This window comes from Sinocyclocheilus grahami, unplaced genomic scaffold, assembly GCF_001515645.1.
Source record: "Sinocyclocheilus grahami isolate Dianchi unplaced genomic scaffold, SAMN03320097.WGS_v1.1 scaffold787.1, whole genome shotgun sequence".
Classification (NCBI taxonomy): domain Eukaryota; kingdom Metazoa; phylum Chordata; class Actinopteri; order Cypriniformes; family Cyprinidae; genus Sinocyclocheilus; species Sinocyclocheilus grahami.
Window position 1 is genome coordinate 472,069 of NW_015505966.1, and position 24,674 is coordinate 496,742.

At 39.4% G+C, this 24,674-nt stretch overlaps 2 protein-coding genes across 2 annotated transcripts in view; one reads left to right on the forward strand and one right to left on the reverse strand.

The window, feature by feature from the left end:
- Positions 1-494: 494 nt before the first annotated feature.
- Positions 495-20,873, reverse strand: LOC107561662 (autophagy-related protein 2 homolog B-like). The gene is made up of 42 exons (XM_016246134.1): positions 20,816-20,873; positions 20,545-20,697; positions 20,290-20,392; positions 20,028-20,190; positions 19,673-19,852; positions 18,793-18,889; positions 18,500-18,673; positions 18,262-18,413; positions 18,019-18,130; positions 17,680-17,923; positions 17,502-17,521; positions 16,410-16,583; positions 16,172-16,323; positions 15,929-16,040; positions 15,590-15,833; positions 14,271-14,427; positions 13,869-13,961; positions 13,454-13,642; positions 13,082-13,355; positions 12,389-12,497; positions 12,076-12,283; positions 11,839-11,981; positions 11,582-11,739; positions 11,220-11,392; positions 10,962-11,112; positions 10,536-10,735; positions 10,076-10,156; positions 9,773-9,879; positions 9,689-9,713; positions 9,466-9,568; positions 5,737-5,939; positions 5,315-5,544; positions 5,089-5,206; positions 4,097-4,288; positions 3,883-3,984; positions 3,444-3,522; positions 2,246-2,450; positions 1,874-1,943; positions 1,383-1,465; positions 1,171-1,292; positions 849-1,003; positions 495-677 (listed from the first exon to the last, which is right to left on the reverse strand). Exons 1-42 carry the CDS (start codon positions 20,871-20,873, stop codon positions 522-524), a joined length of 6,024 nt encoding a protein of 2,007 aa, XP_016101620.1. The 3' UTR covers positions 495-521.
- A 2,106-nt stretch (positions 20,874-22,979) lies between these two features.
- The window catches only part of LOC107561679 (GSK3-beta interaction protein-like), a 5,637-nt gene continuing 3,942 nt past the window's right edge, over positions 22,980-24,674 (forward strand). Inside the window, exons 1-2 of the mRNA XM_016246151.1 lie at positions 22,980-23,076; positions 23,522-23,767. Of these exons, the coding sequence (XP_016101637.1) occupies positions 23,038-23,076; positions 23,522-23,767 (285 nt within the window). The 5' untranslated portion in view covers positions 22,980-23,037. The remainder of the gene's footprint in view (positions 23,077-23,521; positions 23,768-24,674) is intronic.

A 24,674-nucleotide genomic window follows, 5' to 3' on the forward strand; every position in this document is an offset into this window, starting at 1 on the left:
CATTAACACAGATTAATAAATGTATTGTTCCATGTTCGTTTGTATACCGCGCACAAGGTTTATGCGCATAGTCCAGGTCTTCTCCGTTTTTAGTGTATCTCTGTGGCAGAATTACAGCGCCACATGCTGGTCTGGCATGTATACTACAGCATTCTGTGTCAGTTTCGTGGTTTCGTGTGGACGCAGATATTTCTTGAGACGATGGGCAAAAAAGATTGGATAGGGAAAGCTCTGGCTTTGTGTGGACGTAGCCTAAAAGTACCTTAATTTGTGTTTCGAAGACATGAGGGTGAGTAAATTACAGTTTTCAATTTTGGGTGAACTACCAACTTGAACTGGCATTCACATCCCATTTTATTTCTTTAATGGGAAGCATTTCAGAGTGGTATTATTGATAATGCTGATGGATTCTGCAATTGGGAACATGCTTTAAGAAAGTAAATCAGGTTTGATTTCATGTTAACTTGCTAGGATTAAACGTACAGGGCCCATATATATATTATGTCTACGATACAACGTGCTCATACCTCTTTTACTACGCTGTATGCCTTGGCCACCCCCTCTCTCAGGTCCACTGGCTGATGGGCCAGACAGTAATGTGAGTACCGTTTAATCTTTTTGCATTCTTTCTCATCTGGCACTGGAGATACCATGTCGTAAGCCGTTTCAGCAGCAGCCTACACAAAGCATATAGAAAAGATCAGAAATAATTTGTTCATATACGGATAAGTAGAGCAAATTAATTTTAATGTGATTGGTATGATGTCTCTGTTTGCCATTGTCATTACAAAATACCTCTTTAGGAGACACTTGCAAATATTTTAATCGACACAGAGAAATCACTTTACCTGTATGGTTCGCACCATCCGATTGGTGAGCTCCAGAGCTGCCATTGCTGTGGAGGTTCCGAAGGAGGCGGTGCCTCGCTGAAAGCCACGAACTATTCTTCCATCCTTACGGTACTGCTCAATGGGCAGCCAAACCAGATCCCTAAAACCCTGAACTGTAGCAGCAACAGGAGAAAAACACTGCTTAACACTGAACATGTAAATAAAGTCGTCACCTCTCAGAGACATCAATATCAATATTTGGTCAATAGCACTTTACAAAATAATTACTTTTTATTCAGTTGTGGGTGAAACAACATGTGTAAGAATGTGTTGTGCTAACCTAGCTGCACCAGAGAATGAATGGGCCCCACGCCTCCCAAAAGCCCTGGCAACTGGTTCTTCTTTATGTCATTCAGCCATTCATTAATGGCATATGAAAAGAGCTTGTCAACACCCAGTAATCTGGAAAAAAAATAAACAATCTGGAATAAACTGGCTCAAATTTGTGAGGTGAACATAAAAAACATTTTTTTTAATGTTATATATTCCTACCCTTGTCTGTAGCACAGGCGCCGTAATTTAAGCTCCGAGCAATTCAGTTGTGTGAGTCCAATAACAATACCAGCAAATGTGCCCTGAGGAATTTTATTGAGCATTTAGCTTGTTTTGTAGCAAAATATGTTACTTCACCTTTTTATTTAGATTAAAACACAATTTATTACAACAAACAGTACAGTTCAGTTTTCAGACCAAGAGAAAAAACAGTGGTTTACTGACTCAGTCCTTGATTCATACTGCATGTTCATTTTGCATATTGTCAATAAAGACGACACAATAAACAGTTTTTGCTGACTAATCACTGCTGATATATTGCTTCACTGTGCTTGTTACATAATTCACAAATTCAACATACGTAAAAACACTTGGGCCAAAAGTATTTTATATCAGATTAATTTAATAAGGAATTAATTCTAAATTAAATATGACGTTTACCAAAAACATAAGAGAATTTTTGGGACATTTGGATTCTGTGGATAGCTCACCTGCTCCATGGCCATGTGTTTTCCATGGTAGTCTAATCGAATTGGCACCTCTGAAGTGAATCTGAACTCTCTGGAAAATGACGTGTAAAATAAGTTCTGGTTTACAGTTACTAATGAACTTATACCTAAAGAATTTGAAATGTTAAAATGTAGATTGCTGTAGATCAGGGGTGTCCGATCCTGCTTCTGGAGGCCCAACTTCCAGGATAGTTTAGTTGTAGCCCAAATTAAACCCACAAGGTCACCAGGATCACTAAAAACTTCCAGGCAGGTGTTTTGGAGCTAAACTCTAGAGGAAAGAGGCCCTCCAGGAGCACTACTGGACACCTCCATTGTAGATGCTTAAGAATACTCTCACTTCCTCTCACACACCTGAAGAATATGGGCTGGTCGGTGAAAGATGTGGAGGCAGTGTCTGTCTCAGCAGTGCTGTCTTGGCTGCAGGTGTGGACGAGGTGTGGACTTTGTGTTGGCACTGAGATGATGGGCGCAGGGTCTTGACCCGCTGCACCGTTGTACTTAGAAAAATTGCACGAAATCTCAGGGGCAGGAGGCTTCTTCACTGACACATAGAACGCTACAACACAGATAAATAAATAGTTAAGCAGATGAAACAATTGCTTGCAGCAAATAATATCTGTTGCAAGATCTAGTGAGCAGCCTTACCGTCTACTGCCTACATATGAGCATCAAAAAAACAGCGCTCCTCGTCAAAAGTGCATAGGAAACTCAACTTGGCCAACCCGACCACTGATTTCAATAGAGATTTATGTAAGCATATGCTATGCTAACAGCATGATAATATTAAAAAAAACTAAGCACAAAAGTGTTGGGTAAAATATAACATTTTTAATTCAGTTGGTTTATTTATCTAAGCTTTTTAGTATTTAATCAAGTATACTGACAGTCGACTTTTCTTGAAATCATTTAGTTTTCTATAGGTGCATTCTTGCCATGTCAGAATTTCCATAGTTACGCGATTCTGACTTGTAAAAAAGTGTTTGTAAAACTTGTAATAACAAATTGTAAACTTATAATTTTTTGAGAGCTTCAACTTTTACCACCTAACTGCTTCAAGGTCATGCAGAAACACTCTAAATTGCAGCAGTTTCAAGAGTAAAATATAGTTATCTTGTAATATTTTTGTTTAATAATTCCTATAATTGAGTATTATTAATCTTTTAAAAATGCAAGAATAAACTGAAAAACAAAATACAATAGAGTTTAATGTAGGTAACACAGCTGAATAAATATCTAGCATCCCGCTAAACAACAAGTTTATTAATAAGGGATTTGCATAACTATATTTGTTACTTATTGTATTGTAGTTTTGTGTATTGATTACTGCCACTGAAACTTATAAATTCAAGTCCACAGACATGAACACGACTATTAGTAGTAGTAATTCTGGTAATTACGACATGAGGAGAATGCAGCATATTTCCTTTTGGAACAGTCTTTGTGTCAAGAGTGCTTCTCCTCAATGTTGTCTAGGTAGGCAGCTCACTCACAGAGTATGAAACAATGTTTTTTTTAAGGTTCTCAGAGTGTTTTGCATATTGATTATTACCTTCCTGCTCTGGTGGGGAAAAGAGCTCAACCTCTGCTGCCAGACTGGTGAAGAAGTCCTTCAGGAAGAACAATGCATCCTGTACACAAGATGAAAATGAGGGGCTCCTGACATTTAGTCATCAGTTTGAACTATGCTTTTAAAAATAGGTGAGCTGTTGAACGGTTTTGTTCTTTACCTGATCAATGTTTAGCCGGAGGGGCATTAGTGACACACGTAGACAGCACTCCTGAGGCGCCTGTCCAGTTTCTGGACACATGTGCAGGGCTCTGACAGTCAACTGATACACACAGACAACAAATGCCCATTTCAGACAGCATCATTTGATACTTTAGAAACCATACACACCACCTGTAGATTATGTACATCATTATCTGTCTGTGTGTATTTGATCATACCATGTCGGAGTGAGGAGCTGTTGAACGGTTTTGTTCTTTACCTGATCAATGTTTAGCCGGAGGGGCATTAGTGACACACGTAGACAGCACTCCTGAGGCGCCTGTCCAGTTTCTGGACACATGTGCAGGGCTCTGACAGTCAACTGATACACACAGACAACAAATGCCCATTTCAGACAGCATCATTTGATACTTTAGAAACCATACACACCACCTGTAGATTATGTACATCATTATCTGTGTATTTGATCATACCATGTTGGAGTGAGCTTTCCTGGGCATCTCTTTACTGGAGTATAGATAGAGGAACTTGTTCATCATGGAAGAGGCCAGCCTGTCTCGTATCTCCAGATCCTGCACTGAGAACACCTGTCTGGACACCGGCTGCTCCTTCAAAACGCCTGCCTCTGGAGCCTTCTGAGGATACACCTCATGCTGGAACCGCACCTAATATAAGACATGAAGGATCGTAGAGTATTTGAGTTGACTGAATTACTGAAAACAAAAGAGTCAGTGTTGTTATCACTCAAATCAAAAAGCATACAAACAAAAAAACAAACAAACCCCTAAAACCTTTCTGTGCCAATAAGGACGTTTTTAAGGCCTTATTTTGGGGAAAGGTTAATTAAAACCTGCAGAAACCCTGCTAAAAGTGAAATAAAAATGCATTTAAATGAGGAAACTAATAACTAAACTCAAAGAAAAAAATTACTAAACTAAAACTGAACATATAAAAAATCTAATTAGAAATATCAGTGAAAACTTTAACAGTAGTGTATAAGTTATACTAAAATAACACTGCACCAAGTTAATATATTGTGTATGCAGGCTGATGATTAAAATGGTAGAGTATTTGAGTTGACTGAATTACTGAAAACAAAAGAGTCAGTGTTGTTATCACTCAAATCAAAAAGCATACAAACAAAAAAACAAACAAACCCCTAAAACCATTAAAACCTTTCTGTGCCAATAAGGACGTTTTTAAGGCCTTATTTTGGGGAAAGGTTAATTAAAACCTGCAGAAACCCTGTTAAAAGTGAAATAAAAATGCATTTAAATGAGGAAACTAATAACTAAACTCAAAGAAAAAAAATTACTAAACTAAAACTGAACATATAAAAAATCTAATTAGAAATATCAGTGAAAACTTTAACAGTAGTGTATAAGTTATACTAAAATAACACTGCACCAAGTTAATATATTGAGTATGCAGGCTGATGATTAAAATTATAAAAGGTTTCTCTGACCTTACTGAGTTGAATCTCCATCAGGACATCAGGGTTTCTGCCCCATCCTCCTCCAGCACGGGAGCCTCTTCTCATCTGTTTTACAGGAGTCTGTGATGGAGAGCTGTGAGGAGTGCACCTACACACACACACACACAAACATGCTCTCTTAATACACACTTATAACATGCAGTTTTTATAAGAAGCATGATTTTGAATCAGGAGTGGCCCAACTCCAAATATGCACCCTCGACTGCGAGCTGGGGATGAGGACAATGCGCCTCCACAGAAGTCTTTTCCTCCATAGAGGTGCCACACTACAGAGATCTCTTTGATCAGGTATCTGATTTCCGGCACAGGGAAGTGAAGCGGACCCCTATTAGAGCTGCTGCCCTCCAGAGGGACACTGAAATGTTCTTCCCTCACAAGGATGGTTTCAGAGATCAGCTTCTTTACCACAGGCTCCTCATCCTTTTCCTAACAGACAAAACACTTTCATCAAGTGCTGCATACACTAATTAAGATTTTTATTTTGAGGAACAGAAATTCAGTCAGTTCCTCACACAAAGGTATTGTAAAGCTTCAAAAGAATTAGAGCAGCGCATCTGTAATGCTTTTATTTGTGTAAAAGGTTCACTGCCTGAAATATTTATGAAGTGAAGAGCTCACCGGTACTCTGGAGCCCGGCGTGTCCAGGATGCAGAAGTCATCAGTGTCTTGGAGCAAAGAGGGGGCAGGAGGAGAGATGAGTGGGGAGTGCAGGGTTGGGTAAGTGGGGTTTGGTTCCTGCCCCAGGTTTCCGCTCTCATCAGGGAAAAGGAAGAGATCAGATCGGGGCGGCTCATGATCATGTGAATGGTCTTCGTTGACACCTATACAAAAGACGGGCAGATTCAAACGTGAGAAGTGTTATTTTAGTATTATTTTTATACTATTATAGTATGTATTAATATTTTCAATTAGCTTTTGTTTTTATATTTTCATTTTAGTTTTCGTAATTTTGTTATGTGCTTTTGTCATTTTCTAAAATAGTTTATTTAAATAATATTTTTTTTTAATTCTATTTAGCTTTAGTTTATTTTTATTTCAGTTTAATTCAAGTACTTCAACTTATTATGTTTTAACTACTTATCGTTTAAGTTTATGTATTATTTATGTATTATTTTATTTCAGATTTATTTTAATTAACAAAAACAATTTTTAATAGGTTTTGTTTTAGGGTGTGTTTACACTTGTAGTTCAGTTCGTTTGGTTCATTTGGTCCGGACCAAAAAGGTTCGCTTAGCGTTCACATTGGCATTTTTGACAGCGAACCTAAAGGCATAGTGATACGTTCACAACCTGATTGGTCGGCTTGAATGACATATATATCGTGACGGAACTCACCGAACACCCCAAAGCGGTGCTGCGGGTGTATGATATCAAAGCACCCATTAACCGATCGGTCTGCTCAGTGCCGCTTTAAGTCGAACACACCTAATGCCATCTGCTTGACAAAGTGCGCTCAGCCTCATTCTTGCGTGTACATATAATTTTATTTTCCCCACCTGCAAACTCACAAGGAGCTCATAAAAGGCACTTTACCTCATCGTTGCTCCACGTTTGCCCTCTGCTCATTTTGTTTTGGTTACACCGCATCGTCAAATCATGTCACATAGCATCGCATCTTGTTATTACTTCCTGTTTTTGGTTCGTTTAGAAGTATTTGGTCCGTGTTGCGTTCATAATTCATTCGAACCGCACCAGAGTTCGTTTGGAAGCGGACCGAGACCCATCTTTTTAGCGGTCTCAGTCCGCTTGTTTGGTGCGCACCATGGTTCGGATGGCAGCATTCACACTTACTCAAATGAACCACACTAAGGGTGCTTTCACACCTGGCTCATTGTTTCTTGTGCGTTTCCCCCCTTAGCTCGGTTCGTTTGGGCATATGTGAGCACGGCAATCGCGCTCGAATCCGTGCCAAAACAATCGGTCCGAGATCGCCTGAACGAGGTGGTCGATTGAAAACGAACTCTGGAGCGGTTCGGTTGTAGTGAGAAAGCAATCCGATCTAACGGACCAACGAACCAGGCTATATCACAATGTATAATGGGTAATTATGTAAGTTCCGTGAAAAGCATTAGCTTTGTTGTTTTGCAAATGAACCTGTGAATGTCTGTGGGTGAGCATGTCTTCGCCATTCAAAATCAAAGCGCACTTTTTCATCTTATTGCTCTTCTTCCTGTGCATTTTAAAAACGTTTTCCCTATGAATCCTGGACTCCTGCTCAAAGTGCTAAATTAATATAACGACATCTAAACCATGGAACTTTGACCAATGAGAGAACAGTTTACTCGAGCGTGACTTGTATTAACAAATTTGGTCCATTTAGAAATATTGCCGTGTGAAAGCGAACTGCACAAAGAATAAAAAGCAACATTGTAATAATTTGAATCCCTGTTTCGGAACAAAGCAATCGATCTACAGGTGTGAAAGCACCCTAACAGAGCAATCGCACCAGGGTTCGTTTTCATCGAACCAAACATGACAAGTGTGAACACACCTGGCCTGTTGTTTTTGAACCTGGCGCGTTTCCCCCCTTAGCTCGGTTCCTTTGGGCATATGTGAGCACGGCTATATCACAATTTATGATGGGTAATTACGTAAGTTCCGTGAAAAGCAATAGCTTTGTTGTTTTGCTAATACCTCAAAATTAACCTGTGAATGTCTGTGGGTGAGCACGTCTTTGCCATTCAAAAATCAAAGCGCACTTTTTTATTTTATAATGCCGTCTTATTGCTCTTCTTTGTAGTAGGTGCATTTTAAAAACGCTTTCCCGATGAATCCTGGACTCCTGCTCAAAATGATAAATTAATATAAGGACGGCTACAAAAAAATAAAAGCTGTTGTTGTTCCATCCTTACGGATGACAGCCGTGGTGGAATCCCGGAAAATAAACCGTGGAATTTTGACCAGTGAGAGAACAGTTTACTCGCGCGTGACTTGTATTAACAAATTTAGTCCATTTTAGAAACGTTGCCGTGTGAAAGTGAACCGCACCAAGAATAAAAAGCAACTTTGTAATAATTGTAATCCCTGTTTCGGAACAAAGCAATCGATCTACAGGTGTGAAAGCACCCTTAGTTAACAATAACAATACTGAATGTGAGACAGATAAGGGGAAAAAGAAATAGATGGTTGTAACCATAACACAATCACTGCAACAAAACAATAGATTTTAAAATCAAAACTGTAATAAAAATTTCACTCCACTCACTTTATATATACAGTGGGTACGGAAAGTATTCAGACCCCCTTAAATTTTTCGCTCTTTGTTATATTGCAGCCATTTGCTAAAATCATTTAAGTTCAATTTTTTTTCCTCACTTCCGTCGGGCCCCTCTGCCATAAAGCCCCGACTGGTGGAGGGCTGCAGTGGTGGTTGACTTTCTACAACTTTCTCCCATCTCCCGACTGCATCTCTGGAGCTCAGCCACAGTGATCTTTGGGTTCTTCTTTAGCTCTCTCACCAAGGCTCTTCTCCCCCGATAGCTCAGTTTGGCTGGACGGCCAGCTCTAGTAAGGGTTCTGGTCGTCCCAAACGTCTTCCGTTTAAGGAATGGAGGCCACTGTGCTCTTGGGAACCTTAAGTGCAGCAGAAATTTTTTTTTTGTAACCTTGGCAGGATCTGTGCCTTGCCACAATTCTGTTTTCTGAGCTCTTCAGGCAGTTCCTTTGACCTCATGATTCTCATTTGCTCTGGCATGCACTGTGAGCTGTAAGGTCTTATATAGACAGGTGTGTGGCTTTCCTAATCAAGTCCAATCAGTATAATCAAACACAGCTGGACTCAAATGAAGGTGTAGAACCATCTCAAGTATGATCAGAAGAAATGGACAGCACCTGAGTTAAATATATGAGTGTCACAGCAAAGGGTCTGAATACTTAGGACCATGTGATATTTCAGTTTTTCTTTTTTAATAAATCTGCAAAAATGTCAACAATTCTGTGTTTTTCTGTCAATATGGGGTGCTGTGTGTACATTAATGAGGAAAAAAAATTAACTTAAATGATTTTAGCAAATGGCTGCAATATAACAAAGAGTGAAAAATTTAAGGGGGTCTGAATACTTTCCGTACCCACTGTATATAAACTTGGTCCACCTATGATATGACTGTTCTTTTCAGCTGATGTTACTCCCTTCCCTTCAACCACCTGGCTCCATTCTGCTATTTCATGGAAACCAGTCAATTTCTGATTCATAATTTTAAGCACTGGCATAAATTTTTTTAATCACTAAACATCCTGTCTCACTCAGATTACATTAGTAAAATAGGATGACGCGTGTTTAATGTATGATTTTAAAACAAGCGCTAGACTGAAATGTTTTGGAAAATAAATAAATAAATAAAGTCTGACCGTTCTGTTGCAGCATATGACTCTGAAGGCTGTCAGTCTCTTCCATAGCATCACTCATCAGATCTTGAAGAATTTGCTGCTCCGCTTCAGGAAGCAAAGGTGCCTGAGACAAAAGAATTTGGACACATTTTGGTGAAGTTAGTTCTGAGCTTCATTTCTTTGCAGATGCCACTTGAATGAAATGCAATTAAATTTCATTGAATTCCATTGTAAGTCTCCAAACCATTTTTGAGGCATTATTTATCTCTCTAAATACTGGATAGATGTATCGGTAAAGATTATGCTAGAATCTAGCTAAATGTATCACCTGTAATCCAGTGAGCAGCTCCACAGATGCAGGTGGAGGGTGGACACAGATGATGGGGGTGTGTAGCCAAGCACCGGCTCATTTGACACATTTAAAAAGTTGACTATCTACAGGGGAAAGACAAACCGTAATGTTTAGCACAGGTTAATGAACTACAAGTCAGCTATGTTACTAACTGATTCAACAACTCTCATTTATCTTTACACCTTTTTGAGATGTCCACAATCCCACCTTAAAAGTACATTTTAAAAGGCGCTCTTCTTTCATGTGGTTTGCATGAGGTTTTTATATACATTTTATTACCTGGTCATACCAGCCCAGACTTGAAGGCACCACTCTGTGCTCCAGCTTAACTCCCCTCATGCCAATGGCTGTGAGAAACTCCTGAAAGTACAGGAAAATGTGCAGCAGATCCAGTTACAAGTTTAACAACACAAACAGGATTTTTAATGTTTCTTTGATCGACGTTTCTTTAAAAAAAACACAGTAACAATGGCAAATCTATATTATCAGCAGCCATGATTCCAGTCTTCAGTGTCACGTGATCCTTTAGAAATCATTTGTTGTTATTAGCATTTTGAAAACAATTGTGCTTATTAATATTTTTTCAGGATTCTTTGATGAATACAAAGTTCAAAAGAACAGCATCAATTGAATGCATCCTAACTTAAAAGTATGAATTTTATTATTATCTTTATTCTCTTTAATTTTAAACAGTATATTGTTTTGAACAGCATTTAACTATGGAAATTATTTGGTTTACCTTGACATTGCGCTCTGTGTTGTGGGAGGAAATTTTAACAGCGACAGACAGCATGCTATGGGGCTCCAAACTGAGCCCCTCAGAGGGAGATGTCCTTTCTGGGGCAGATTCAGATGCATACATCACAGGCTCCAGCCAATGAGGACGCGTCCTGCAGGGCAGATTAACATTCCACTGAGGGGCATCTCCATCCACCGTGCCTGAGGAATTAAATATACCATGATGTTATTAAGCAAACACCAAAAAAAAAAATAATTATATAAAAAAAAAAATATATATATATATATACATAGAAATCTATGGTCATACATCTATATATTTTAGTTTACACAACTAACAATAATATAACCAGGTATCTGCACAAAGAATCATATAAAATAATTGAAAAAATAAAAGGCTAAACAACAAAAACAAGTTTTTGTTTACCTTTGTGATAGATGCAGGCCTGAGACGTGTGGAAGCAGACATAATGCTGGTCTTTGTAGCCTTCATGCTGCGTCACACCAAACAGTGTCCCGTTTTTTACCTCCATCCAAAATTCACCATGTTTTTTTGGTAACACACTATTATCATCCTGCTGGAAGTATTGTCATTCATTACATAAGGCTATGTAAGTTGCTTACACTACTTGGCTAGATAATGACTCGATATTGAAGCACTATCTTTGCAATTCTGATGTAATACCTTTAGCTGTGTGTGCAGAGCCAGCAGGCCGTGGTTAACAGACAGGACGATGGAAAAGAGGCTCTGAGAGTTCTTAGGCTGCATCTTACTCCTCTTCTTTCTCCTGTTCCTATAGCCCAGTTCAGCAGGCGTGTAATACTGCAGGATTTCTTCCTCAGAACCACTCTCCTCCTCTTCACACACATAATGTGAAAAAATTCAGAACAAATGACTAACAGACACAGCATGTCAGATGAAATTAATACCTGAAAACATCTTTCCAAAACAAAGTCCTGGCATTATTATCAAAAAGTATGTTCATGCATGTTCATTCTAGGCTGATGTTAAATATTCAAGTGAGCAGAAGGGGAAATGTTCTTTACCCTCAGGGCCAGCAGATCTGAACTGACTGAAGCTGTCTTTACTGTATGTGTTAATGAGTTGACTGGCTACAGACAGACCCACCCCATACGGGATGTTCTCCACCGTCTCTACTGGAGATGGAGCAGTGGGCTCCCATAGCAGCAGGTCATTATTAATCCTGGAAGAAAAGAGCTCATTAGTGCAGAAATTCAAAAGAATTGTGTATGATGCATATGTAGATTTCTAAGCTGTGACGTTTTCTTCATGCATTAATTACCTGTTGTGTAGTTTTTCATAAAAGTCTTTATTGGGCAAAGAGAGCTGCACATTGGGGAAAAACAGCTCAAGGATATAGCGGGAGTTGCTAATGGTTTTCTCCTGGAATTCCGTCATTTCCACCACGTCTCCTGGGATGACCATCTGCATGAGGCGCAAAGTTATTACCCATAATTATTCACAACTGATCATTAATAAAATGATCACTCAATTTAAGAGACAATGAAAAACTCTATACCTCCTCATTCTCATACATGACACGCCGTGAGGAAAAAGGGGATGGCTCAGGTTTGCCAAAATCACACACATCCTTCAGGGAGTGGGCAGCTCCTTCTTCTTCCTCCTCTTCCTCTTGTGAGTGACCGTCCGCGTCTTCCTCCTCTTCCTCAGCTGTTACACGCTCTAAGATGGAGCGCACAGCCATGGGGTTCACCTTCAGAACCACTCTGAACGGGAGCAGAACATTTTAGTTTCTGTATCTTGAAGAATTTTATCAGTAAAGATCCATAGAATGATCATGAACAAAACAGGATACAGAGAGCACAGCATACCTGGGCCAGTCGAATTTGCCACAGTCAGAAGATGTCATGTCCTCCTCCATGGTGTTAGCGACTCGTAAGAACCTGGCTGCGGGATGATCTTTGTCTTCTTGGAAAGATCCTAGTGTAACAGAAAAGACATGATTAACGGTGTGTTAAAATACAAATGCATAAAAGCCAAACGCTTTGCTTAGAAATAGAATTTAAAAATTGGTTAAGTATTTCGTATCTGCTCTATATAATAACGTAATTGTTATATTTGTATATTATCACTTATTAATGTTTTTAAAAAAAATTATATTTGAATTGCTATTGTTATCCTGTCTTGCTTTTTTTGCATACTGAATTAGCTTTTTCTTTTTGGTATGAATAATCCATTGGTGCCATTATACTGTAAAGATAGTCATGCTTGTGTCGATTCTTCTGCACAGACCACAAAAAACAAGAAAACTCTCAGAAACCTTCAGGAATTCAATCTAATTTGCATTAAATATGCATTACTCTTTTTAGAAAAGTAGTAGTAAAACAAAGTGCATAAAAGTTTCTCTGTATCCTGTATATGGGGAACGATTGCAGAGGAACATTCAAAACTCAAACTCAATTTAAAAGTCAGTAACCGCCAGTTTCCTTGTCTCTTAAACTGAAAATGCAAAGATGCAAGATTTTTATGCCTTGATCAGGATGACTCTGTCTGTAAATGAGTACCATTTAGCTCCTTGAAAGTGAGCTCCATCTTAGTCTGCTCTGATGAGCTTCCTCCAGTGAACTCTGTCTTGAGCTCCAGATCTTCCAGCTCCAGCTGCAGCAGCTCTTTCTGCAGGGACTTCTTAAACCAGGGGCCCCTCTCCTGATCCGAGCGCAGGTCTGGGATTGGAAACCGCACCACTAGCACCAGTAGAGGTGCATTTATTGACACAGACACGTGGCAGTGTGCTGGGGTACGACAATCATCCAGGAAGACCTCTGCGAAGGCCTTGTGCTTGTGAGGAAAACACACAACCACAATAAGATGCAAAGTGACATAAAAATAAATGAAAATAAATTAAGTACAGAGAGATAGTCGTTAATGTTTCTCACCAGACTGACATGTTTATTGTAGGAGGTGTACATGTGGGATGCCATCATCTCTGTGGTAACCAGTTTCTGAGGCTGAAGTAAGGAGTTGAGCCTGTCCACAATGCTGACATCACACTCTGAGCGCACTTTACCCAGCTCCACTTGCAATTCTGCCCTACGAGGTATAGTACTCAGACGTACCTGCCCGCCCTGATGAAAAAGAAAGTGTTGGATCATGCTTACTGTCTGCAAGTAGCTAAATTTGTGATTCATTTGAAGTATAAATAAAGGCTATAAAAATCAAATGATTAATGTTACTAGTAAAACATCATATAGATGGTCCAGACAAGGACATATTCATTAGGTAATTTACTTTATTATGAGGAAGTACTCTCATCAGCACCATGCAAGGTGTTGAAATACTTCAGGAAGTTACCTGCGGGCCTCTGCGTTCTGTTAGTTTGTAGAGTAAATGTAGGCATATAGGAGGAGGAGAATCACTACTGGCTGAGACATCGAATGTAAGAAGCTAATGTTTGACACAAGAAACAAATATCATCATTATTATGTAAGATAACTATTCTGTGCACATATAATTTTTGTCAACAGACAAAAAAAAAAAACACCTCGGTGTACTGGATTCCACTCTGTGTAGTGTGGCTGTCAGTAGAGTACAGGCATTCCAAAAGCTCCACCTGGCTCAGAGAGAGATCCGTGTTTAATGTACGTACACTGGAGCCTTGACAGTGCTCGTATGCCACCTTTAATCCCTGACCAATGAACCTGAAGATAAAGAAAAATGCATTTTACATTACCTTAAAATAAAAAAAAAAAACACCTCGGTGTACTGGATTCCACTCTGTGTAGTGTGGCTGTCAGTAGAGTACAGGCATTCCAAAAGCTCCACCTGGCTCAGAGAGAGATCCGTGTTTAATGTACGTACACTGGAGCCTTGACAGTGCTCGTATGCCACCTTTAATCCCTGACCAATGAACCTGAAGATAAAGAAAAATGCATTTTACATTACCTTAAAATAAAAAAAAAATACACTCAAAGCATAGGTTAAAGGGTTACTTCACCCAAAAATGAAAATTAGGCTGTTTTACACTCACCCCAGAGGCATCCTAGGTTTATATGACTTTCTTCTTTCAGATGAATCCAGTTGGCATGCACTGGGGAGTCTCGTGAAAACCAACGTTTGTTTACAGGATCAAAGGAAGCAAAGTTTCCTTACTTTAGCAAAGGAAAACCAGTCTCCTCTTGGCTTATATCGAAATCCTCTGACATTCTTTTACAAATCCTTGTTTTGTACTTCCAATTCATGACCGATGTTTTGTTTTGATCTCTCCTCTGCGCTTCCGCGTTCGTCACTTCTGAGCGGCGCATGCGTGGCGCTGACCTCATACGTCATCAGCCCGGAACTGCTTCCGTGTACAACTGTTGGCGCAAGCTAGATTAAAGTGATTATTACGTTTTGAATATGGATATTTTTCTTACAAAAACGCATCGATTTGCTACAGGAGGCCTTTGTTCGTCCCCCAGAGCCATGTGAGACTTTTTTTTATGGATGGGCTCTTTTTATTTACCTTCTTTGGGACTGAAGCACTGCAACACCCGCTGACTGCAATGATAGAGCTTGGAATAGCCAGGACAATTTTTAATATAACTCCAACTGGATTCATCTGAAAGAAGAAAGTCATATACACCTAGGATGCCTCGGGGGTGAGTAAAACACAGCCTAATTTTCATTTTTGGGTGAACTAACCCTTTAAGTATGGGGTTCCACAAGGCTCTGTCTTAGGTCCTTTTTGTTCTCTTTGTCCATGCTCACCTTAGGATATGTGACTTTATCTTTTGCTTTCATTGTTATTCTGCTAAGCCACAGGTTTAAATTTCCTATAGACTGGTTAAAAGATTCAGTTTTCCCGGTCAATGGAGCAAAGTTATTGCTGTCCCACCTCTCTCATCTCTGACATCCCTGACATCCAATGTCAGCCATTCAAATAAAGGATGTTTCCCTGACCAATGTCCTGAAATTGTCTCAGAATGCACTCCAGACTTAAAATGTAATCATTGATATTTGAAAGAAGGCTGATAACAAAATATTAAACCACAATTTCTATAATATTCTGTATTTAATTTTAAGTGAAAGCTTACCTGAGATGATCATGTGGACAGGCTTCATCAAAGACAGTTCGTGATTGCAGGAAACTCCCAGCAGGGAGTTGATTTACAGACAGAATACGGAAAAACTCTGAAGCCATTGGTGCAAGATGGCTGCGGGAGGAGTCTGGAGGTGGAAGGGGATCAATATGGAGGACAGACAGGCAGAGACTGCCCACTGTGAGCCTGAGAACCAGCTCAGGCCTGGACTCATCACAGTGGCCTTTAGATGGATGAGCTAGAGATCACACATAGGGTAGAGTTCTTATTGATTAAATATAGTCATAAGGGTCAACAATTACCTTAAATCATAAAGCTGATAACGGGACATACATGTCTGCCGGAGCAACTTATGGGTAAGCTGACAATCTCTGGAAAGATGTGGCATCTCATTTGTCTGCTTCTCCTTCTGTCTAGGAACATCCATGAACTCGTCCCATACCGTCTAAGGAATGTGTCAAAAAAAATGTTGCACTTGTAATATCATAATGAGCCAATGAATGGTGACATAATCAATCATTAAACACTAATTATGAAACACGGAGTTCAATGTTAAAGTGAGAAGTGGTGACCTACGGCTACATTTCCAGATGGCGACTCCCCCAGGGAGGTGGAGTAGTTGCTATTTACAGACAAATCTAGATCCACAGTGGGTGGATCCCCAAGAGGAGGCAAAGATGACAGGCTGTGTGACATGTCCATATCAGCCATAGAGAAAAAGACGTCCTCTGTCCAAACAAGAAACAGATTAAATATGTATTTAGAGGTGCAAAAACAGAATGTAGAATTAAAAGATTTGCTGTGCTAAACTAACCTCTACTGTACACCGTTCTGGTGGTCTGGCTTTCAAACAGGTCCTGGTCAGTGGCACCTGTAATGGTGTCTTTCTTCAGGCAGCGGTTGAGCTCCATGTGGAGGCGATACTCATCCTCCTGCTGCATGGGCCGACTCTTCCTATCCTTTCCTATAGCAGACCACTCCTGTACAGCTGTATATAAGCAGTTTTTGTAAGAAAAATATCCATATTCAAAACGTAATAATCACTTTAATCTAGCTTGCGCCAACAGTTGTACACGGAAGCAGTTCCGGGCTGATGACGTATGAGGTCAGCGCTGCGCATGCACTGGGGAGTCTCGTGAAAACCAACGTTTGTTTACAGGATCAAAGGAAGCAAAGTTTCCTTACTTTAGCAAAGGAAAACCAGTCTCCTCTTGGCTTATATCGAAATCCTCTGACATTCTTTTACAAATCCTTGTTTTGTACTTCCAATTCATGACCGATGTTTTGTTTTGATCTCTCCTCTGCGCTTCCGCGTTCGTCACTTCTGAGCGGCGCATGCGTGGCGCTGACCTCATACGTCATCAGCCCGGAACTGCTTCCGTGTACAACTGTTGGCGCAAGCTAGATTAAAGTGATTATTACGTTTTGAATATGGATATTTTTCTTACAAAAACGCATCGATTTGCTACAGGAGGCCTTTGTTCGTCCCCCAGAGCCATGTGAGACTTTTTTTTATGGATGGGCTCTTTTTATTTACCTTCTTTGGGACTGAAGCACTGCAACACCCGCTGACTGCAATGATAGAGCTTGGAATAGCCAGGACAATTTTTAATATAACTCCAACTGGATTCATCTGAAAGAAGAAAGTCATATACACCTAGGATGCCTCAGGGGTGAGTAAAACACCTAATTTTCATTTTTGGGTGAACTAACCCTTTAAGTATGGGGTTCCACAAGGCTCTGTCTTAGGTCCTTTTTGTTCTCTTTGTCCATGCTCACCTTAGGATATGTGACTTTATCTTTTGCTTTCATTGTTATTCTGCTAAGCCACAGGTTTAAATTTCCTATAGACTGGTTAAAAGATTCAGTTTTCCCGGTCAATGGAGCAAAGTTATTGCTGTCCCACCTCTCTCATCTCTGACATCCCTGACATCCAATGTCAGCCATTCAAATAAAGGATGTTTCCCTGACCAATGTCCTGAAATTGTCTCAGAATGCACTCCAGACTTAAAATGTAATCATTGATATTTGAAAGAAGGCTGATAACAAAATATTAAACCACAAATTCTATTTCTAAAGCTTACCTGAGATGATCATGTGGACAGGCTTCATCAAAGACAGTTCGTGATTGCAGGAAACTCCCAGCAGGGAGTTGATTTACAGACAGAATACGGAAAAACTCTGAAGCCATTGGTGCAAGATGGCTGCGGGAGGAGTCTGGAGGTGGAAGGGGATCAATATGGAGGACAGACAGGCAGAGACTGCCCACTGTGAGCCTGAGAACCAGCTCAGGCCTGGACTCATCACAGTGGCCTTTAGATGGATGAGCTAGAGATCACACATAGGGTAGAGTTCTTATTGATTAAATATAGTCATAAGGGTCAACAATTACCTTAAATCATAAAGCTGATAACGGGACATACATGTCTGCCGGAGCAACTTATGGGTAAGCTGACAATCTCTGGAAAGATGTGGCATCTCATTTGTCTGCTTCTCCTTCTGTCTAGGAACATCCATGAACTCGTCCCATACCGTCTAAGGAATGTGTCAAAAAAAATGTTGCACTTGTAATATCATAATGAGCCAATGAATGGTGACATAATCAATCATTAAACACTAATTATGAAACACGGAGTTCAATGTTAAAGTGAGAAGTGGTGACCTACGGCTACATTTCCAGATGGCGACTCCCCCAGGGAGGTGGAGTAGTTGCTATTTACAGACAAATCTAGATCCACAGTGGGTGGATCCCCAAGAGGAGGCAAAGATGACAGGCTGTGTGACATGTCCATATCAGCCATAGAGAAAAAGACGTCCTCTGTCCAAACAAGAAACAGATTAAATATGTATTTAGAGATGCAAAAACAGAATGTAGAATTAAAAGATTTGCTGTGCTAAACTAACCTCTACTGTACACCGTTCTGGTGGTCTGGCTTTCAAACAGGTCCTGGTCAGTGGCACCTGTAATGGTGTCTTTCTTCAGGCAGCGGTTGAGCTCCATGTGGAGGCGATACTCATCCTCCTGCTGCATGGGCCGACTCTTCCTATCCTTTCCTATAGCAGACCACTCCTGTACAGCTGTATATAAGCAATATAAAAGAGGCAGTCGTCAGATTCATTGGAAACAATTTATCGCCGATTTTATTTAATGAGGAAACCATATGGGAAAATCATATATGAATAGAACAAAATGTCACCTGAGCTAGAGAAAACCCCAAACATGTCCAGTAGGAGGTGGACTTGTTGTGGTGAAAGCAGCATGATTAGAGAATCAAACTGCCCATCAATATCCAACTGTGAAAAGACCAGTCATTAAAATGTATCATTAAAAAAATATAAATCATGCCTTTTGTTTTGACTAATCCATTCAGAAATACAGTTGTTCCAAAATGTAATTGGACAATTAAAAGACAAATTCAGATTTTCAAACAGCTTTGCATTGTTACAATGTAGATAATATATGTAAACAAATAATGTGTACTCTTTGTCTTTGTTACCTGCACCCAGATATCCCAGTTTATTTGTCAGAAAAAAATCAGCCAGATTAAGCAAAATGCATAATTTTGGGTTATCCGGTGTAATTTTGTTAAATTACAGATTGAACTTCCGCCAAAATCAAAAGTGCATTATGAGTGCTGAAGATTTTGGAAAAAGGGAAGGCTACAGCCCTTTTTTTGGTTTCTCTAGTTGTGTAGCACCAATTTCATTTTTTTCAGTTTCTACTGCATAGACAGCCAAGTTTTATTAAAAGCCCATCTTGTTAGTGGTCCCCCTTTAAGACACAGCTAAAAATGTATTAATGTCAAAGCATTAGATAATAAATTATCACACAAAGCGAAATTCAATTTAAAGAAATACGCAAAAAGTTTGCATATAATTCATAAAACAATAGAAATATTGTTAAAAATGAAGACAAAAAGCATTTAAATACTTTCTGGTTGTCAAACATAGTGGAACACATTCACTCAAGGAATTATCATTTCAAAAAAGGAAGCTAGGCTAACCTGTGCAATACTTTTATAGAAAGAAAGAATTAAAATAACTGTATATTTGTAACTGTGTGGTATATGTACCCACCTTAGCTCCGGGCATGGCTTCATTTTGCTTCAGAACCATGGACAGCTCCAGTTTACCACAAAGGCAGCCCATCTGCACTGGCTCAAATGGTGTACTAGAAGACACAGGTTCTGGGAACTGAGGGTGAGGCTCACAGATGATTTTTGGGTTCCAACTCGGCGAAAGCTTGGGTTCAGTTTCCTTTAATGTATAAAGAACATATGTCTTCGCAGGCATTGGAATTGTACTGCTAAACAGCAACAAAAAATGTTTTTGAACTTGAAGTTATTGTACTGCTACAGGGTCAAGTTAGGCTGAGGTTGCACAACTATACTTGTGCAAGATGATTTTTGATTGCAGCAGAATAGATACTCACTGTTTGAGTGGGGGACGATTTGAGGCCGGCACGTGCTGATTCTGAAAACTCATCCCAGAACACATAGGCACCTTCCAGAGTGACGTTTTTATGTGCAAATGTAGTAGGCTGATGGATATTGACACTGGAGCCCTCCTCCACACTCTCATCACAGTAAACCATCCTAAATATCACAAAACGTACAGACAGTGTGGTGATGATTCAAAAGAAAACATATCATGTTGTAGTGTCGAAAACATTTAGTTAGATCTCCAGAACTTACTTATTGATTCGGAGTTCGAGGGCAATGCCAGTTTTAGAATTTTCAGGAACGTGTTCCATCCGCAGGACAGTATCCACAAAAGTGACCTTGACTCTCCTCAACACTAACAAAGAGAACAGGGAAAGGATCAGTCATTGACAGGGAATCACTGAAAGACGTAATATGATTCAGCAGCTCTAGGCAACCAATCAATCAGTCAATAAATAAATAAGTCTTACATTTAAATGATTTTATGGTCTACAGGAAGAGGCATACCTGTCTCAATAGTCTCTGCAAACTTTTCCAGACCCTCCAGAGGTTGCAAGCTCTCTCCCTGATCATCAGTGAGTCTTTGGCTTAGACACTCTTTGGCCAGCTGCATACTGCTGGTCATGAAGCTGGACCAGCACATGGGCTCCATGCCTGATGCTTAAAAAAAGATTTACAATGGGCATAAACAACATTAAAGTTGCCATAAAATGCAAATTCGCCCTATGTATTTTCTAAACGAATCTTAATGATATTATAGTTAACAATTAATTTGTACATCTTTCTTTTTTATATTTGACTTTCCCGTTGTTCCTTGGCATAAGGTGAACTAGCATGCTGGCTAAACCCAATCCTTCATACCTTCATTCAAGTTTATCGGTTTAATTGAAGCATCGCTCAGTAATAACAGCTATATTAAACTGAGGATGGTAGTCCTCGCGCGGATTATGGGTGACTCGCGTGAAAGCAGCATCTCTGTTTGTCTGCTTACACGGCTAAATGATGTTTACAAACACGCTCGTGACTGCGCGCGGTGTGTTCGTGAGCATCCGCTCTGCGCAGCTGCTACGCAGCACATCCGCGCAGCTAGTGGAAGAGTTTTTATATATATAAGAACAGTAAAATCGCTTTATTTATGGTAAGAAGGCTTAAATTACATGGTTTAGCTGATGTTCTTAAGTCAAGGTTTATAAATCTTACATTGCTTTAAATCTGTGACCTAATCCGTTACCCGGTATTTGCATACAAGAAACCGATACTCAGTGTTGGGGAAAGTTACTTTTAAAAGTAATGCATTACAATATTGCGTTACTCCATAAAAAAGTAACTATTTACGTTACTTAGTTACTTTTTATGGAAAGTCATGCGTTACGTTACTTTTGCGTTACTTTTTAAATCTGGACAGGGCTTGCTTGTTTGTTTTTAAAATAAAAAAGTTATATTTTTGGCGAATATAAAAGCCTTTTCACACCAAAAGTGAAATGAATAAGCCTCAGGCTGAAGGGAAAGTACATTTACGTCCGTACAGTAGAATGCAGAAGAAGAAATCTCAACACACTTCAGCAATAAAAAAAAGACACACAAATGTTTGTCGAGAGTAATTTTTGCTTATTAGTACGCTTGAACTGGATCATCGAAGGCCAGAAGCAAAGACATTGCTTTATAGAATGGGAATAAATACATAAAGCATATTTGTGTTGTTTAACATTTAATTATTGCAGGTTTGCGTCATATTCTGAGTTGCATTATTTTTTTTCATTTTGAGGAATACTGAATCTGTGACTTGAATTCATGCATATTCATATTTATTTTAGAACTACAGTAACATCTGATTTCTCTCAGCATGGGGACAGGAGAGCTGACAATCAATACATTGGAGGGAAAAAAGTAACTTGCGTTGCTTATTTGAAAAAGTAACTCCGATATTCTCTTGTAAATTAAAAAGTAATGCGTTACTTTACTAGTTACTTGAAAAAAGTAATCTGATTACGTAACTCGCGTTACTTGTAATGCGTTACCCCCAACACTGCTGATAACACAGCACAATACAATGTTATTCTAAAAGGGACTGAACTGCCAAAATTCTGCTATTTCTGCACTACTCACAATTTTTTGCCATTTTTTTTTTGTTGGCAAGTTTTTTAAAGAACGGGAATTCATGTTTATGGCATCAAATCCCATTATTGATTTTCAGTAGTAACACTTGTGTTGTCACTATATTGGAAAATACTTAATGATATGATATTAATGAAATATAGTCAAATGTAAGAAAATAACACGACGTTATAAAATGTAAACAAGTTCTTTGGACTATAACTATGCACTGAACTAAATCTGTTTTTTGTGAGTGGGATGAATTAATGCACATTCACATTTAGTCTAGAACTACATCATGTTCACACAGCGCACACAACTCCTCTGTGCTCCCGATTTCTCCCAACATGGGGACAGGAGAGCTGTCAGTCAATAAATGGGAAACAAAGTAACTGGCGTTACTTTACTAGTTACTTGAAAAAAGTAATCTGATTACGTAACTCGCGTTACTTGTAACGCGTTACGCCCAACACTGTGTATTTATCATATACAACTAACAGCTAAATAACACATTTAGGTATTATTATGTTTTGAAAAATATGTTTCCTAAAAAAAATAGATAATATAATGTTTATCTTAACGGTTACTTTTTTTACTTTATTAGGATTAGCAACAAGTATACAAAAATATACAACCCTAGTAACAACAAAATCACAAAACAAAACAAAATAAAGAACAAAAAAAACAACAACAAACATACAGGGCCAGGGGTAATATAAATTACATTATATAAAGTAAAGGTGCCTCAAAAGGCACTTTTTAACAACCAGGTAAAAGGTCACAGAGCATTCAGTCAGCTGTACATTATAGGAAAGAACCGATATTATACGATGCATCTTAAGGGTTACGCAGAAGCTGCACTGCGCAAAGGCTGCGCATACTTGACGCGCGTGAGTCCTAGCCGGCATGAGCCGGAAATGTTCTGAAGAGCTACCCCCGGAGGAGGTTAGTAACTCCTAAAATGATAATAATAAATAAATATTAACCGCTCCAAACTTTAGCATATAACTTTGTTAGTTATGTGGTCATACTGTTATTCTGTTAATGTAATTCTGGATTGCGTTATATGGAACTTTTACGCTACAAGAGCCTCGATTGTAGCATTAGCTAACATTTTAGACTGCCTTTATGCAAAGTACATCATAAATGACACATTCAAATGTGTGTAAACATGTGTGTTTTTCTCCCTAAAATGTTATACTTACTAAAAAATAATAATAATAATAAAGTAAAGGTACTTCGGAGTTGTCAAGTTGAGGAATGTGTCAGAGGCGTTAGCATGACTTTACTGTGCTCGCGCCCCCTCATGACCAGACGGCGTCAGGTGTTGATGAACATGCGGTGAGTTCGTCTGAGCAGCTTTAGTCTGAGGGCTCGCTGTTGTTTTCAGGGGATGGAGGTGGACTGTACGCCAGAGGACCTGTCGAGGTGTTCGTATGAGGAGCGCTGTGTGCAGCTGGGGGAGGTGAAGGACATGCGGCTGGAGGCTGAGGCGGTGGTCAGTGATGTGCTCTTCGCGGTCACAGACATGCAGGTCTCTCGCAGTCTCACCAGCGGACTCGATGTGGCCTACATAAACGTGGAGAGCAGAGAGGGAAGGCGATACTGCTTAGAGCTCACTGAGGCAGGGTTACGGGTGAGTGAGAGATGTAAAACATGTAAAGAAGGTTTTCATTGTAATACTGACAATTTGATGTTTTCCTGAGGGTGAGGATGGGGTCCACTTTGGCTCTACACATCTGCTTCAACCGTCTGGTGGTCCTTGGTCTTTTTAGAGTGAAAATTTGAATTTTTCAAATTGATTACTTCATAAGAATAGTAAGGAACTTGATGACTTTTGTGTGCGCGTTTTTGTGGTTTATGAGGACACAGATTTGTATAATGACATGGGTATTACAACGAGAAGGTGATTTATGAGGACGTTTTGAGTGTCCCCATATTTCAAATGGCTTATAAATCATTCAGAATGAGTTTTTTGAAAATCTAAAAATGCAGAAAAATTCCTGTGAGAGGTAGGTGTTGGTGTAGGGCGATAGAAAATATGGTTTGTACAGTATAAAAACCATTACGCCTATGGAATGTCCCCACAGTTCACAAAAACAAACCTGTGTGTGTGTGTACTGGTTTATATATCCTGGTGGGGACTTAAACCTGACTACACACAGACTCATGGGGACTCGTGTCACGGTGGGGAACTAAATTGAGGTTCCCATGGGTACAAAAGCTTATAAATCATACAGAATGAGTTTTTTTGAGAAAGTAAAAATGCAGAAAGTTTCCTGTGAGGGGTAGGTTTAGGGGTAGGGTTGGTGTAGGGCAATAGCACATACAGTTTGTACAGTATAAAAACCATTACGCCTATGGAGAGTCCCCATAAGGATAGCTGACCAGACATGTGTGTGTGTATGGAAATCATTAGAAAATTTTAAATGGTCTTTAAAAAATTGTTACAGTTCATGGTCATAATTGACCACCATAGGTAATGAATGGGAAATATAGAGTATCTGAAAATATAGAGCTATATTTTGGAGTGCAATCTACAA

Coding starts and splice junctions, on each gene's coding strand:
- LOC107561662 (XM_016246134.1), bottom strand. CDS start 20,873: ATGCTAGTTCACCTTATGCCAAGGAACAACGGGAAAGTCAAATATAAA. Junction 18,414..18,499: donor CAGAACGGTGTACAGTAGAG/GTTAGTTTAGCA, acceptor TTGTTTGGACAG/AGGACGTCTTTTTCTCTATG. Junction 17,522..17,679: donor TGTCCACATGATCATCTCAG/GTAAGCTTTAGA, acceptor ATTGGATGTCAG/GGATGTCAGAGATGAGAGAG.